Source organism: Oncorhynchus gorbuscha, linkage group LG04 (assembly GCF_021184085.1).
Source record: "Oncorhynchus gorbuscha isolate QuinsamMale2020 ecotype Even-year linkage group LG04, OgorEven_v1.0, whole genome shotgun sequence".
NCBI lineage: Eukaryota > Metazoa > Chordata > Actinopteri > Salmoniformes > Salmonidae > Oncorhynchus > Oncorhynchus gorbuscha.
The window spans coordinates 38,286,487-38,300,343 of NC_060176.1; the positions used below are offsets into that span (position 1 = coordinate 38,286,487).

General features: G+C 44.6%; 1 protein-coding gene across 3 annotated transcripts in view; it reads left to right on the plus strand.

Moving 5' to 3' along the window:
- The window catches only part of LOC124034040 (serine/threonine-protein kinase TAO3-like), a 96,147-nt gene extending 86,736 nt beyond the window's left edge, over positions 1 to 9,411 (plus strand). For all 3 annotated transcript variants that reach the window (XM_046346737.1, XM_046346738.1, XM_046346739.1), the window contains 5 exons: positions 3,142 to 3,345; positions 4,317 to 4,556; positions 4,969 to 5,181; positions 6,034 to 6,216; positions 7,914 to 9,411. In XM_046346737.1, coding sequence (XP_046202693.1) covers positions 3,142 to 3,345; positions 4,317 to 4,556; positions 4,969 to 5,181; positions 6,034 to 6,216; positions 7,914 to 8,075 — 1,002 coding nt within the window. In that variant the 3' untranslated portion in view covers positions 8,076 to 9,411. The remainder of the gene's footprint in view (positions 1 to 3,141; positions 3,346 to 4,316; positions 4,557 to 4,968; positions 5,182 to 6,033; positions 6,217 to 7,913) is intronic.
- The last annotated feature ends 4,446 nt before the right edge of the window (positions 9,412 to 13,857 follow it).

A 13,857-nucleotide genomic window follows, 5' to 3' on the forward strand; every position in this document is an offset into this window, starting at 1 on the left:
GTTTTCTCCGACACAGCTGGCTTCCGTTTTTTAAAATGTATTTTCATTTTTATTTCACCTTTATTTAATCAGGTAGGCCAGGTGAGAACAAGTTCTCATGTACAACTGCGACCTGGCCAAGATAAAGCAAAGCAGTGCAACAAAAAAACAACACAGAGTTACACATGGGATGAACAAAAGTACAGTCAATAACACAATAGAAAAATCTATATACAGTGTTTAAAAATGGAGTAAGGAGGTAAGGCAATTAATAGGCCATAGTAGCGAAGTAATTACAATTTAGCAAATTAACACAGAAGTGATAATGTGCAGATGAAGATGTGCAAGTAGAAATACTGGTGTGCAAAAGAGCAAAAAGTAAATAAAACCAATATGGGGATGAGGTAGGTAGTTTGGTGGGCTATTTACAGCTGCAGAGATCGGTAAGCTGCTCAGATAGCTGATGCTTAAAGTTAAGCGAGCAGTGTGTCAAGAAGCAGAGTGGCTTGGCAGGGTCGTGTTTCGGAGGACACACAGCTCTCGACCTTCGCCTCTGCCGAGTCTGTACGAGAGTTGCAGCAATGGGACAAGACTGTAACTACTACTTGGATATCACGAAATTGGGGAGGAAAAGGCAGTTTAAAAAAAAAGAAGACCTTAGTCACCCCTCCTACTCACTGCGCGCGCACACACACAAGTTGTGTTTTTGTTTCTAAGAACATTGACACACTATTTCTCAAAACTGGAGCCATTGTTGTGGATTGTTACATCATGTTTCGTTTAGTGACAGGAACTAGGCCATCTCCGTTAGCAGGCATTGTTGGCCTGGATTGATATATATCCCAACAAACTGTAGGTAGAGATGAGTCATTCCACACAGAAAGATCAGGGATCTAATACACTTAACAAAGTGTTTTAGCTTGAGACATGGATTCCTTATATAGTGCACTACCAAAAGTAGTGCAATAAAAATGTAATAGGGTACAATTTGGGATACAACAATGGAATTATCATAACATCCATGAAACCGAATGGGGACAGACACTAACTGTAGCAGTGCAGGATACTGAGGGGAGGATGGCTCATAGTAATGGCTGGAATGGGATCAATGGAATGGTGTCAACCATTGGAAACCACATCTTTGACACCATTCCATTGACTCCATTCATCCTATCCTCAGCAACCTCCAATGATCTGGAGGGATCAAAAACTGAATTTCTGTGATGCATATGGTGACAGAGGGACTTCTGGCTTCTCCGACAGCTACTGATCATTTATTTGACTCTGTTTTCTATTTTACTCTTGTTTTCTACACTACTATACATTTAGATAGTTCACCCCAAAATGTAAAATATGTCTGTATTTACACCTCAAGTGTTTGAGTGAGTGTGTCTATAATTCCCACTATCTATTGCTGTCCTTTTGCCTGAAATACATTCTTAGATAATGAGATGACCTGCTGCACACCTGACCATTAGTCCAAATAAAGATGTAGGAACAAAGTACAGTGCTGTGAAAAAGTATTTGCCCCCTTTCTGATTTACTCTATTTTTGCATTGTTTTGATACTGAATGTTCTCAGATCTTCAATCAAAACCAAATAATAGATAAAGAGAACCTGAGTTGACAAATAGCAAAATATATTTATACTTTTTTTTTCAATTTCTTGAATTAACATAGTTATGCAACACTCAAGTCCCCTGTGTGAAAAATGAATTGCCTCTTTACGCTCAATAACTGGTTGTGCCACCTTGTAGCTGCAATGACTGCAACCACCTGCTTCCTGTAGTTGTTGATTAGTCTCTCACATTGATATGGAGGAATTTTGGCCCACTGCATTGAATCAGAGACATTTGTGGGTTTTCAAGCATGAACTGCTCATTTCAAGTACTGCCACAACATCTCAACTGGGATTAGGTCTGGACTTTAACTAGGTAATTCCAAAACGGTTACTTTTTAGCTATTTTGATGTAGACTTGTTTGTGTGTTTTGGATCATTGTCTTGCTGCATGACCCGGCTGTGCTTCAGCTCACAGACGGATGGCCTGACATTCTCCTGTAGAATTCTCTGATACAGAGCAGAAAGGATGGTTCTTTCTATTAAGGCAAGTCGTCCAGGTCCTGAGGCAGCAAAGCATCCCCAAGCTATCACACTACCACCACCACCATGCTTTTAGCCATTTTGATGCAGACTTGATTGTGTGTTTTTGATCATTGGTCCCATTATAACTGGCGAAAACCAAACACTACATTCCACAATAAAAACCTCATACCAATGGTCAAGCATGGTGGTGGTAGTGTGACGGTTTGGGGATGCTTTGCTGCCTCAGGACCTGGATGACTTGCCTTAATAGAAGGAACCATGAATTCTGCTCTATCAGATAATTATTTTATTTTTTTCATTTTTTTATTTTATTTAACTAGGCAAGTCGGTCAAGAACAAATTATTGTTTACAATGACTGCTTACCCCAGCCAAACCCAGAAAACGCTGGGCCAATTGTGTACCGCCCTATGGGACTCCCGATCACTGCCAGATGTGATGCAGCCTGAATTCGAACCAGGTACTGCAGTGATGCCTCTTGCACTGAGATGCAGTGTCTTAGACTACAGGAGAATGTCAGGCCATCCGTCTGTGAGCTGAAGTGCAGCTGGGTCATGCAGCAAGACAATGATCCAAAACACACAATCACTTCTACACAAAATGGCTAAAAAGCAACAAATTTGAAGTTTTTGAAAGGCCTAGTCAAAGTCCAGACCTAATCCCAATTGAGATGATGTGGCAGGACTTGAAACGAGCAGTTAATTCTTGAAAACCCACAGCAGTTCTGCATGGAAGAGTGGGCGGAAATTCTTCCACAGCGACATGAGACTGATCAACAACTACAGGAAGAGTTTGGTTGGAGTCGTTGCAGCTAAAGGTGGCACAATTATTTATTGAGTGTAAGGGGCAATTACTTTTTCACACAGGGGCATTGGGTGTTATTAATAAATTAAATAAGTATGGCTTTGTTGTGTTATTTGTTCATTCAGGTTCCCTTTATCTAATAATACGTTTTGGTTAAAGATCTGATAATATTCAGCATCAAAAAATATGAAAAGGTTGAGAAAATTGTGTATACATGTTTATTAACCTTAATCTGTCTTCAATCTCCATCCCTTCAGGAGATGAACGAAGACCACCACACCCCTAAGAAGGAGAAGCAGGAGCGTTTGTCGAAGCACAAGGAGAACTTGCAGCACAGCCAGGCTGAGGAGGAGGCCCATCTCCTCGGCCAACAGAGAGTCTTCTACGACAGGAACTGCAGAGGCTTCAAACGCAAAGTCATGATCAAGAGGCATGAGTTTGAACAGGAGCAGATACGAGAGGTACAGTGTATAGATGTACAGATAGATATTTCAAACGAGAGGCGAGGAGGAGTGGATGACGTGTGGAGAATCAGTGGGATGTGTGTTTTCTTTTGGATGTACACACATTTTAGTTCAAGTTCAGTCTGTAGTGATGTGCAGTGAAAGTCACATGTCCAACTCCACCTGATTATCGATAACATTCACATGGTCAATGTTGTAACATGAAAAGCAATGTTCTTGCCAAATCGTAGACTTCTTTGACCAATACCAGTATTCCAATTGTTTTGTGAAAAACACAGAGAATGGGTTTTGCATCTCGTGGAAAGCAGATTAGAAAGTATAAGCAAGGCAACAATGCAGTAATCTCCTAATCTGCTCTGTAAATCAGGAGGGGGGGGGGTAGGACAATATTAGGAGGTCTGAGACCTTATATGGGTGTCCACCCGAAACCTAGGGGCACATTAGATGATACCCTAAAACTAGCCTGGTCCAAGATCTGCTTGTACTGTCATGTCCACTCAGCACAAACAGCCCTGGGACCAGGCTACCAAAACCCAGCCAGCCCTGAAACTGCTCCTCTCATATGCTTGAAGGATAGAAATAAGGGAGATTTTTAGGAGTATTTGGATATAGTGTCTGTGTGTTATTGCCAATTGTATGGTGGCACTGTTGTGCTTGAGATGTTATTTACCTAGTGACATTGTCATAGCATAGTAGAACAATAGGAACCTTGAAAAAGCAGAAAACAAATGCACAAAGAATTGAAGTGTCGTCTTGTGTCTGCGATGTCCATAAGGGCAACACCACGTGACACTGATGCTCCAGTCCTTTCTCATACAAAAGCAAAGTTTGTGTCATGGATGACCATTTATAATTCCCATCTCTTCCTCCCTCTCCTCTCCTCCCCTTCCCACTTTCTCTCTCCATTTATACCTCCCTATCTCTCAATATCTCTCGCTCCCTCCCCCTCTCTCTCCCACTCTGATCAGGAGCTGAACAAGAAGAAGACCCAGAAGGAGATGGAGCATGCCATGCTGATCAGACACGATGAATCGACCCAGGAGCTGGAGTATCGTCAGCTGAAGACCCTTCAGAAGCTCCGCATGGACCTAATCCGCCTTCAGCACCAGACAGAACTGGAGAACCAGATAGAGTACAACAACCGCCGCGAGAGAGAGCTTCACCGCAAACACGTCCTGGAGCTACGGCAGCAGCCCAAGAACCTCAAGGTGCGGGTGAGGCCAGGAACAGATTGCAAATGCAACCCTGGGAATGTGATGGCTACATTGGTAGCTACATTAGGTGTTCTCCAGGATCAGGCTCTGATCTAACCAGGTAGCAGATTATATAGAGCAAGACGCAGTGAAATAGCAGACCATTAACCTCAAGGTGAGGGTTAGGGGTGTGCAGCCAGTGCACTCAGTCCTGGAAAAGGGGAAATCCTAACTGTTGGCTACAAAAGACTTAAATGTTAAAACCATTGCATTCATCAGAAGTTGAACCATATTGCGACAGGCAAAGAACATACAGTAGAAATGGAATGTAATGGGTCAACAGGATGCCTCAAATCCATCTGTGTGTGTGCTTGTGTTTAACACTCTCCTCATTCACCTCGCCTGTTCCAATCTCCATCTCCACCAGGCCATGGAGCTGCAGATTAAGAAGCAGTTCCAGGACACGTGTAAGGTCCAGACCAAGCAGTACAAGGCTCTGAGACACCACCAGATGGAGGTTACGCCCAAGAGCGAGCACAAGACGGTGCTCAAGGCCCTGAAGGAGGAGCAGACCAGGAAACTGGCCATCCTGGCTGAGCAGTACGAACAGAGCATCAACGAGATGATGGCATCGCAGGCGGTGAGTCGGCACAAAATGGAGAACGGGTGTTTTGATGACCGAGTTGGGATTACTAACAACGTTTTTTTTGTAACTAAGAAAGTTCACATTTGATCATTTCCTTTGACAATCTCAAAGAACTAATTCATATAAATGTCACAGATCTTATTAATTTATATCTGACATTAAGAATAGTTCCATATGGGAATGAAATAATCTTAGGCCCCAAGGCATAGGAGATTTAGGTCGTTGTAGGAGTTTGTAACCCTCTTTGCTTCTCTTATTCCCATCACTCGTCCGGTCTCTTCTTCTATTTCCTTTTCTCCTCACTTCTTCCTCTCTTTTCTCTTCTCTTCACTGCCCCTCTCCCTTCATCTCTTTCACCACTCTTATTCTATTCTCTCTCCCACCCTCTTTCCTCCCCCTCCCCTCTCCCTGTGTTTCCTTTTCTCTCACTCTCTCTTTATTCCCCCTTTCCTCTGTTGGGTTCTTCTCTTTATTCCCCCTTTCCTCTGTTGGGTTCTTCTCTTTATTCCCCCTTTCCTCTGTTGGGTTCTTCTCTTTATTCCCCCTTTCCTCTGTTGGGTTCTTCTCTTTATTCCCCCTTTCCTCTGTTGGGTTCTTCTCTTTATTCCCCCTTTCCTCTGTTGGGTTCTTCTCTTTATTCCCCCTTCCTCTGTTGGGTTCTTCTCTTTATTCCCCCTTTCCTCTGTTGGGTTCTTCTCTTTATTCCCCCTTCCTCTGTTGGGTTCTTCTCTTTATTCCCCCTTTCCTCTGTTGGGTTCTTCTCTTTATTCCCCCTTCCTCTGTTGGGTTCTTCTCTTTATTCCCCCTTTCCTCTGTTGGGTTCTTCTCTTTATTTCTCCCCGTCAGCTGCGTCTGGACGAGGCCCAGGAAGCCGAGTGCCAGGCTCTGAGGCAGCAGCTGCAGCAGGAGATGGAGCTGCTGAATGCCTACCAGAGTAAGATCAAGATGCAGACCGAGGCCCAGCACGACAGAGAGCAGCAGAAGCTGGAGCAGAAGGTTTCGCTGCGCAGAGCCCACCTCGAACAAAAGGTAGAGGTGTCGAGGGGGGAGTGACAGACTGATATGGAGAGAGAGACCGACCTATACAGACGGACACACACACACACACACACACACACACACACACACACACACACACACACACACACACACACACACACACACACACACACACACACACACACACACACACACACACAGAACCCACCTCGAACAAAAGGTAGAGGTGTCGAGGGGGGAGTGACAGACTGATATGAAGAGAGAGACAGACCTATACAGACGGGGACACACGCATACACACGCACACACACAGAACCCACCTAGAACAAAAGATTGAGGGGTAGGGAGGAGCAAAAACAGACACAGATACCCAGACAGATGCGCAGAACGCAGACAGACACAGATATACACACACACATACTCACACTCATGCAGGCAGAGCCTTTGCGGAGCACAATGTGCTGGAAGCAGAATCAACATGCACCCACAGAGACAGACTTCACTTTCATTTGACACACATTTCACTCTACTCATTTGTAACTGAGGCCCAAAAAATGTGTCATGCACTCCGTTTTGGTTGCAAAATCCTATCATGTTAGTGTTGTGTTAAAAATGAATAATTGATTTAGATTGATTTAGATTATGTAACATGGTCCTCCATAACAAAAAGACTTTACTTACTATTGTATTAATTGAGTCATTGAGTCATGCACTCCTTTCTGTGTTCTTCAGTCTGGTGTCACAACACCTTCTCTTTCACCTCTTCTCCCCACTCAATACTTCTCCCGTACACCCCTGTTGACAATTTACATCTGAACAGTGGATGCTGATGGCCTGGCATTGCATACATTCAAATCACTGTAGGCCACTTTATCAGTCAGAATAGATTTTTTTATTCTTGAATAATATGTTTTTCCAAGGCAATGATGTCATCGCTATATATCGCTCCTTGATAACAAAGGAACATGCAGCCCTGATCCAGTTTCTGTTGCCCAGGCAGTAGCCTACAGTAGTATCATTACAGTATTATGCAACCAGTGGTGGTGTGGCGCCATCTGGTGCCTATCTGTTGCCCTGCAGGCTTTCTGGATCAGGTGACGTCATTGTTAACCCTGTATCAGGATTGTATTCATCAGGACACGCAACTGAAGATACTTTAAATTGTTATGCAACGGAAAACAAAAATGTGCATTTCTTATTGGACCAGTTCAGGTGGTCCCTCCCTGTTTCAGTTTGTCTTTTTCCATTTGGTTCATAATGAACACACCCCACACTTATACGCTTCCAGAGAAGTGCTCACTGCTGATTTCGATCCACTGTCTAGATGGCGTGTCTCAGGGGCCAGATGTAATCTGTATCTAGAGGCTTTATGGAATGGAATCAATCTGTACCAAACGCCGAAAATGAAAGATGAACAGCTAATATTTATTGATCTAAGATGCAGACAACGACTGTAATGGATTGGTTGACAGTAAATTGTGTCTGGCTCTACTCATGGCTAGTGCAGGGATATTTCTGTCTGTAGTTAGTTGACGGAGTGGTTACAGAATTATGCTGAATTTCAAATCAACACTGACCCAAAAATCTAAGCTAAGCAAAAAACGGAAAAGGCCTGCACACACACTACAGTGGCCCTTGCACAGGTCGAACTCTGCAATACTCATACCTTACTGGTTCCAAATGCTCTTGCTTCCACTAGTTTAATTAACTAAGTTGTGGTTTTGTAGATTGAAGAGGAGCTGGCTTCCCTTCAGAAGGAGCGTACAGAGAGGATCAAGCACCTGCTGGATCGCCAGGAGAGAGAGATCGACACGTTCGACATGGAGAGCCTCCGACTGGGCTTTGGTAATCTGGGGGCCCTGGACCCCCCCAAGGATGACTACAGATGACTAGGTCAGCCCTGGTGACCTCGTCTTCGTCGTCTGGTGTGACGACCCTCCTGTTCCTCCTCAGCCTCGTGACCTGGTCTGGTTTTGGTTGGACCGGGCAGTTAGGGTCTTTAGCTACTGATTCCCACACACACACACAGCTACACACATAAATGTGTGTACACACACACACACACCAGCCACATACAAACCAGCCCAGTGCCTGCGCTGGTCTATAGCCAACGGGCCCCCCTCTCTCGTGGTGTCCGTTACAAGATGACAAAAAAATGCTGGATAACTTCCGAGGTTGTCTTTGTTTTAAAGAATAACATTACATTGTCACGGTGTTCCTGTTTCTTGTGCAATGATGACACTTTTAGTGTAACTGAAAGTGGAAACCAGAGGGAGAGAATAAGAGGACAATAGGAGTGAATAGTATCGTGTTGCTCAATGATCATGCATTAGAGGTTAATAATTTGTTCAAGCTGTGCAAAAACCTAAAGCTGAAAAACTAAAAACAAACTGGTCCTCCTTCTGCAGCCTTATTGTCTTCTTGTCCCTGCTTCCAGTTCCATCAACTCTTTTTGCTTTTTATATTCATCAGGAAATTTTTATGGAAAATTTAAAGCAATTTGATAGGTTGAGAACATGTTTAAAGTCATAGTCTACGTAATGGTACAGTAAATAAATGTGATATTGACGTTGACATGAGACACTGAAGAGGGAGACTTGCAATTCACCCTGATACCACTGTATCATACTGATTCTCTGCACTGGCAGGTAATGTGAATACCACATGGTTGAGTCATGACACACTATTCCCTATGTCACGCAGTACTTTTGGGGCTCTGGTTAGTGCACTATATAGTATATAAAATAGTGCACTATGTAGGGAATAGGGTGTCATTCCAGACACAGACACATGTGAATCCCTACTCCCAGGTAGCACAAAGGGCTTTGTCGGGGCTTGGGGAGGGACATGTATTTTGTGTGTATAGAAGGATTTTTTTTGGAGAGCTTTTACTTATTTTCGTATTGTACTATTTTAACTGTTACTCAAATCGATTTAAAATAATAATAATGACATTTTTCCTCCTTCCTCTTCGTTCAGTATTTGAAAGTCGAATCAATCGGGCAAATGGGTTTCTTGCTCTGACATTTCCAACTGAAATGAATCCTTATTTTTGCTGTAACCTCCACACTCTACAAGCTGTGTATTTTCTTATAAACCAGATGAGTAAAATAAATGCTTTATTATTGCATGCACTTTAATTGAGTTTTTTGGGATTAAGAGAGAGCATGAGTCTGTCATCCAAGCTTTTAATTATATTTGTAAATAAAGTGCTCATCACACAAAGGTTTGACCTCATTGGATGTTTATTTTATTGTCATATTTTCCTCATCCGCACATGGTAGAGAGACTCCTCACACTGCAATCTATACTCCCATGTCGTTTATTACTATGTTGTATTTAATAGATGATCATTTATTAGATCCGACTGGTTACAGTAAAGTATATGTTAAATAGATAAACAGCACCACAATGCTAAAAAGTGCAAGGCAGTAAATATGTATTTTTTTCTCACATATACTGTCAGCTGACATTGATTGTTCTTTTACAGATACAGGTCAGCTTGGCCACATTCAATGTCCGTTACTGAATGCATTTTCTATTTTTTGGAATTGTTCCATGGCTTGTGCAGGCTCGGGTTTAATTTTCAGGGGCACTTCGGCACATTTTCATATGAATTATCTGCAGCACCATTGCCAGTGTCTACAAAAAGGAAAACTGATTCTATAGGGAGTAACTAATTCAAACTGTAAACGCACTAGTAAAATGAGAATGCTTACAGAGAATAGAACACAACTCTAGATTGAGTTGTTTTATTGTGACTGATCATGGGGATAGTGAGATGAATTTTCAATGGGGTCATAATGAGAAAATATAGGTCATTGCTCACCGTACACAATGGTAAAGTAAGCGAGTGGCACAAACAAACAAGGCTTAATTGTTGGGTTTTCTGTAGTTTAGCTACATAACGTGAAGCCCACGATACTCACAAGTCAATTTATATTGCAGCCAATTTCAGGATACTCATGTATCTCACAAGTCTGTTTATTTTCCAGACAGTTGTTCATGGAGTTTAGGGACATAGTCATCCTATTCTGGATGATAGCAGGTCCCAGCTACGGGAGTTCCCAAGCCCGTATGTCTGTCGAAAGACTTGGATCTTGATCTTTCCAAGGTTGTCTCCGGAGAGGTTGGTGAGGACCGGCTCGGTGCAGAAGAGGCAGCCTGACTGCTCATAGACCAGACATACCTGTGTAGACATGGAGGACATATGGACAGGACCAGTGATGTGACATGGTCAATGATGGATAGAGGGTGTTGGTATACTCTAAAAGGATTATGGAAGGAGTAAGTTACCCCCATACCACTTCAAAGCAGTTATTTTCCTGAAAGAGGAAATGCAAGGACTGATTCCGGGGGGCTGCACACTGGATTTGGTTGCACAAAAACAACACAAGGTGGCAGACAGAGGCCTGACTTTTTCTTCAGTGGAGTTTATCTGAGGTTGGCATTCAATGTTATGGTGCATTACCGCCACCTACTGTACTGGAGTGTGGGCCAGAGAGGGAGGAACTAAATCCTACCTTGCTAAGTTTGCAACACTGCACTGAGGTATAGGTGTCACCTAGCTAGCTGGCAGCCTCCTTCTACAGTGGGGTTTTTCAGTGGTTAGCATCCAATGTTGGTGCATTAGCACCACCTATTGTGCTGGAGTGTGGGCCAGAGACAGCGTTAGCCACCTCAATGGCAGTGGGCACAGGTGAAGGACACTGTAGGGTACCGGTGCCTTGGCTAGCTACTCCCCTTGCCGTAACAGAACTGTGGGAAAGCAGTGCTGGGTGGGGGGGGTGCATTACCACCAGCTACTGTGCTGGAGTATGGGCCAGAGACAGCATTAGCAGCCTCAATGGTAGTGGGCTCGGTATGTAGAAAGTGACACGAAGTGGGGGTGGCATGTAGTTTTATCAGACATTGGCAGTAGAATGGCCTTACTGAATAGCTCCATGAATTTCAACGTGGCACTGTCACCTTTCCAACAAGTCAGTTGATCACATTTCTGCGCCGCTAGAGCTGCCCCGGTCAACTGTAAGTGCTGTTATTGTAAAGTGGTAACGTCTAGGAGCAACGACGGCTCAGTCTCGAAATGGTAGGCCTCACAACCTCACAGAATGGGACTGCTGAAGCGCGTAAAAAATAATTTGTCCTTTGTTACAACACTCACTACCACGTTCCAAACTGCCTCTGGAAGCAACATCAGCACAAAAACTGTTAGTCAGGAGCTTCATGAAATGGGTTTCCATGGCAGAGCAGCCGCATATAAGCCTAAGATCACCACGCGCAATGCCAAGCGTTGGCTGGAGTGGTGTAAACCACCTCAAGCTGAACTTCGGCAAGACGGAGCTGCTCTTCCTCCCGGGGAAGGACTGCCCGTTCCATGATCTCGCCATCACGGTTGACAACTCCATTGTGTCCTCCTCCCAGAGCGCTAAGAACCTTGGCGTGATCCTGGACAACACCCTGTCGTTCTCAACTAACATCAAGGCGGTGGCCCGTTCCTGTAGGTTCATGCTCTACAACATCCGCAGAGTACGACCCTGCCTCACACAGGAAGCGGCACAGGTCCTAATCCAGGCACTTGTCATCTCCCGTCTGGATTACTGCAACTCGCTGTTGGCTGGGCTCCCTGCCTGTGCCATTAAACCCCTACAACTCATCCAGAACGCCGCAGCCCGTCTGGTGTTCAACCTTCCCAAGTTCTCTCACGTCACCCCGCTCCTCCGCTCTCTCCACTGGCTTCCAGTTGAAGCTCGCATCCGCTACAAGACCATGGTGCTTGCCTACGGAGCTGTGAGGGGAACGGCACCTCAGTACCTCCAGGCTCTGATCAGGCCCTACACCCAAATAAGGGCACTGCGTTCATCCACCTCTGGCCTGCTCGCCTCCCTACCACTGAGGAAGTACAGTTCCCGCTCAGCCCAGTCAAAACTGTTCGCTGCTCTGGCTCCCCAATGGTGGAACAAACTCCCTCACGACGCCAGGACAGCGGAGTCAATCACCACCTTCCGGAGACACCTGAAACCCCACCTCTTTAAGGAATACCTAGGATAGGATAAAGTAATCCTTCTCACCCCCCTTAAAATATGTAGATGCACTATTGTAAAGTGGCTGTTCCACTGGATGTCATAAGGTGAATGCACCAATTTGTAAGTCGCTCTGGATAAGAGCGTCTGCTAAATGACTTAAATGTAAATGTAAAGCTCGCCGCCATTGGACACTGGAGCAGTGGAGACACGTTCTCTGGAGTGATGAATCATGCATCTGGCAGTCCGACCGATGAATCTGGGTTTGGTGGATGCCTGGATAACGCTACCTGCCCGAATGCAGAGTGCCAACTACAAAGCAGTAGCAGTGCATGGGTAAAATTACTGGAGAAGTCAACCCCCCCCCACCATATTACAACCTAAGTGCTATGTAATTGTGATGTTTGCTCTATAAATACTGTTAATTCATGCTTTGTGACCGTGATTTCCAGGTCAAAACAGAGTTTTTAGAAATTTCTACAAGATATAACATAATATAACATTTACATAAGTATTCAGACCCTGTACTTGTACTTTGTTGAAAAACCTTTGGCAGCGATTACAGCCTGGAGTCTTCTTGGGTATGACGCTAAAAGCTTGGCACACCTGTATGTTGGGAATTTCTCACATTCTGCGGATCCTCTCAAGTTCTGTCAGGTTGGATGGGAAGCGTCACTGCCCATCTATTTTCAGGTCTCTCCAGAGATGTTTGATCGTGTACAAGTCCAGACTCTGGCTCGGCCATTCAAGGACATTCAGAGACTTGTCCTGAAGCCACTCCTGCATTGTCTTGACTCTGTGTTTAGGGTTGTTGTCCTGTTGGAAGGTGAACCTTCGCCCCCGGTCTGAGGTCCTGATTGCTCTGGAGCAGGTTTTCATCAAGGATCTCTCTGTCCTTTGCTCCGTTCATCTTTCCCTTGATCCTGACTAGTCTCCCAGTCCCTGCCAATGAAAAACATCCCCACAGCATGACGCTGCCACCACCACGCTTTACCGTAGTGATGATGCCAGGTTTCCTCCAGAAGTGACGCTTGTCATTCAGGTCAAAGAGTTAAATTTGGATTTTATCAGACCAGAGGATCTTGTGTCTCAAGGTGTGAGTCCTTTGTGCCTTTTGGTAAACTCTAAGCGGGCTGTCAAATGTGTTTTACTGAGGTATGGCATCCGTCTGGCCACTCTACCATAAAGGCCTGATTGATGGGGTTGGCAGAGATGGTTGCCCTTCTGGAAGGTTCTCCAATCTCCACAGAGGAACTCTGGAGCTCTGTCAGAGTGACCAACGAGTTCTTGGTCACATCCCTGACCAAGGCCCTTCTCCCCCGATTGCTCAGTTTGGCCAGGCGGCCAGCTCTAGGAAGAATCTTGGTGATTCCAAACTTCTTCCATTTAAGAATGATGGGGGCCACTGTGTTCTTGGGGACCTTCAATAATGCAGAAATGTTTTGGTACCCTTCCCCAGATCTGTACCCCGACACAGTTGCTTTGACCTCATGGCTTGGTTTTTACTCTGACATAAACTGTCAACGGCGGGACCTTATATAGACAGGTGTGTGCCTTTCCAAATCATGTCCAATCAATTTAATTTACCACAGGTGGACTCCAATCAAGTTGTAGAAACATCTCAATGATGATCAATGAAGACAGGATGCAC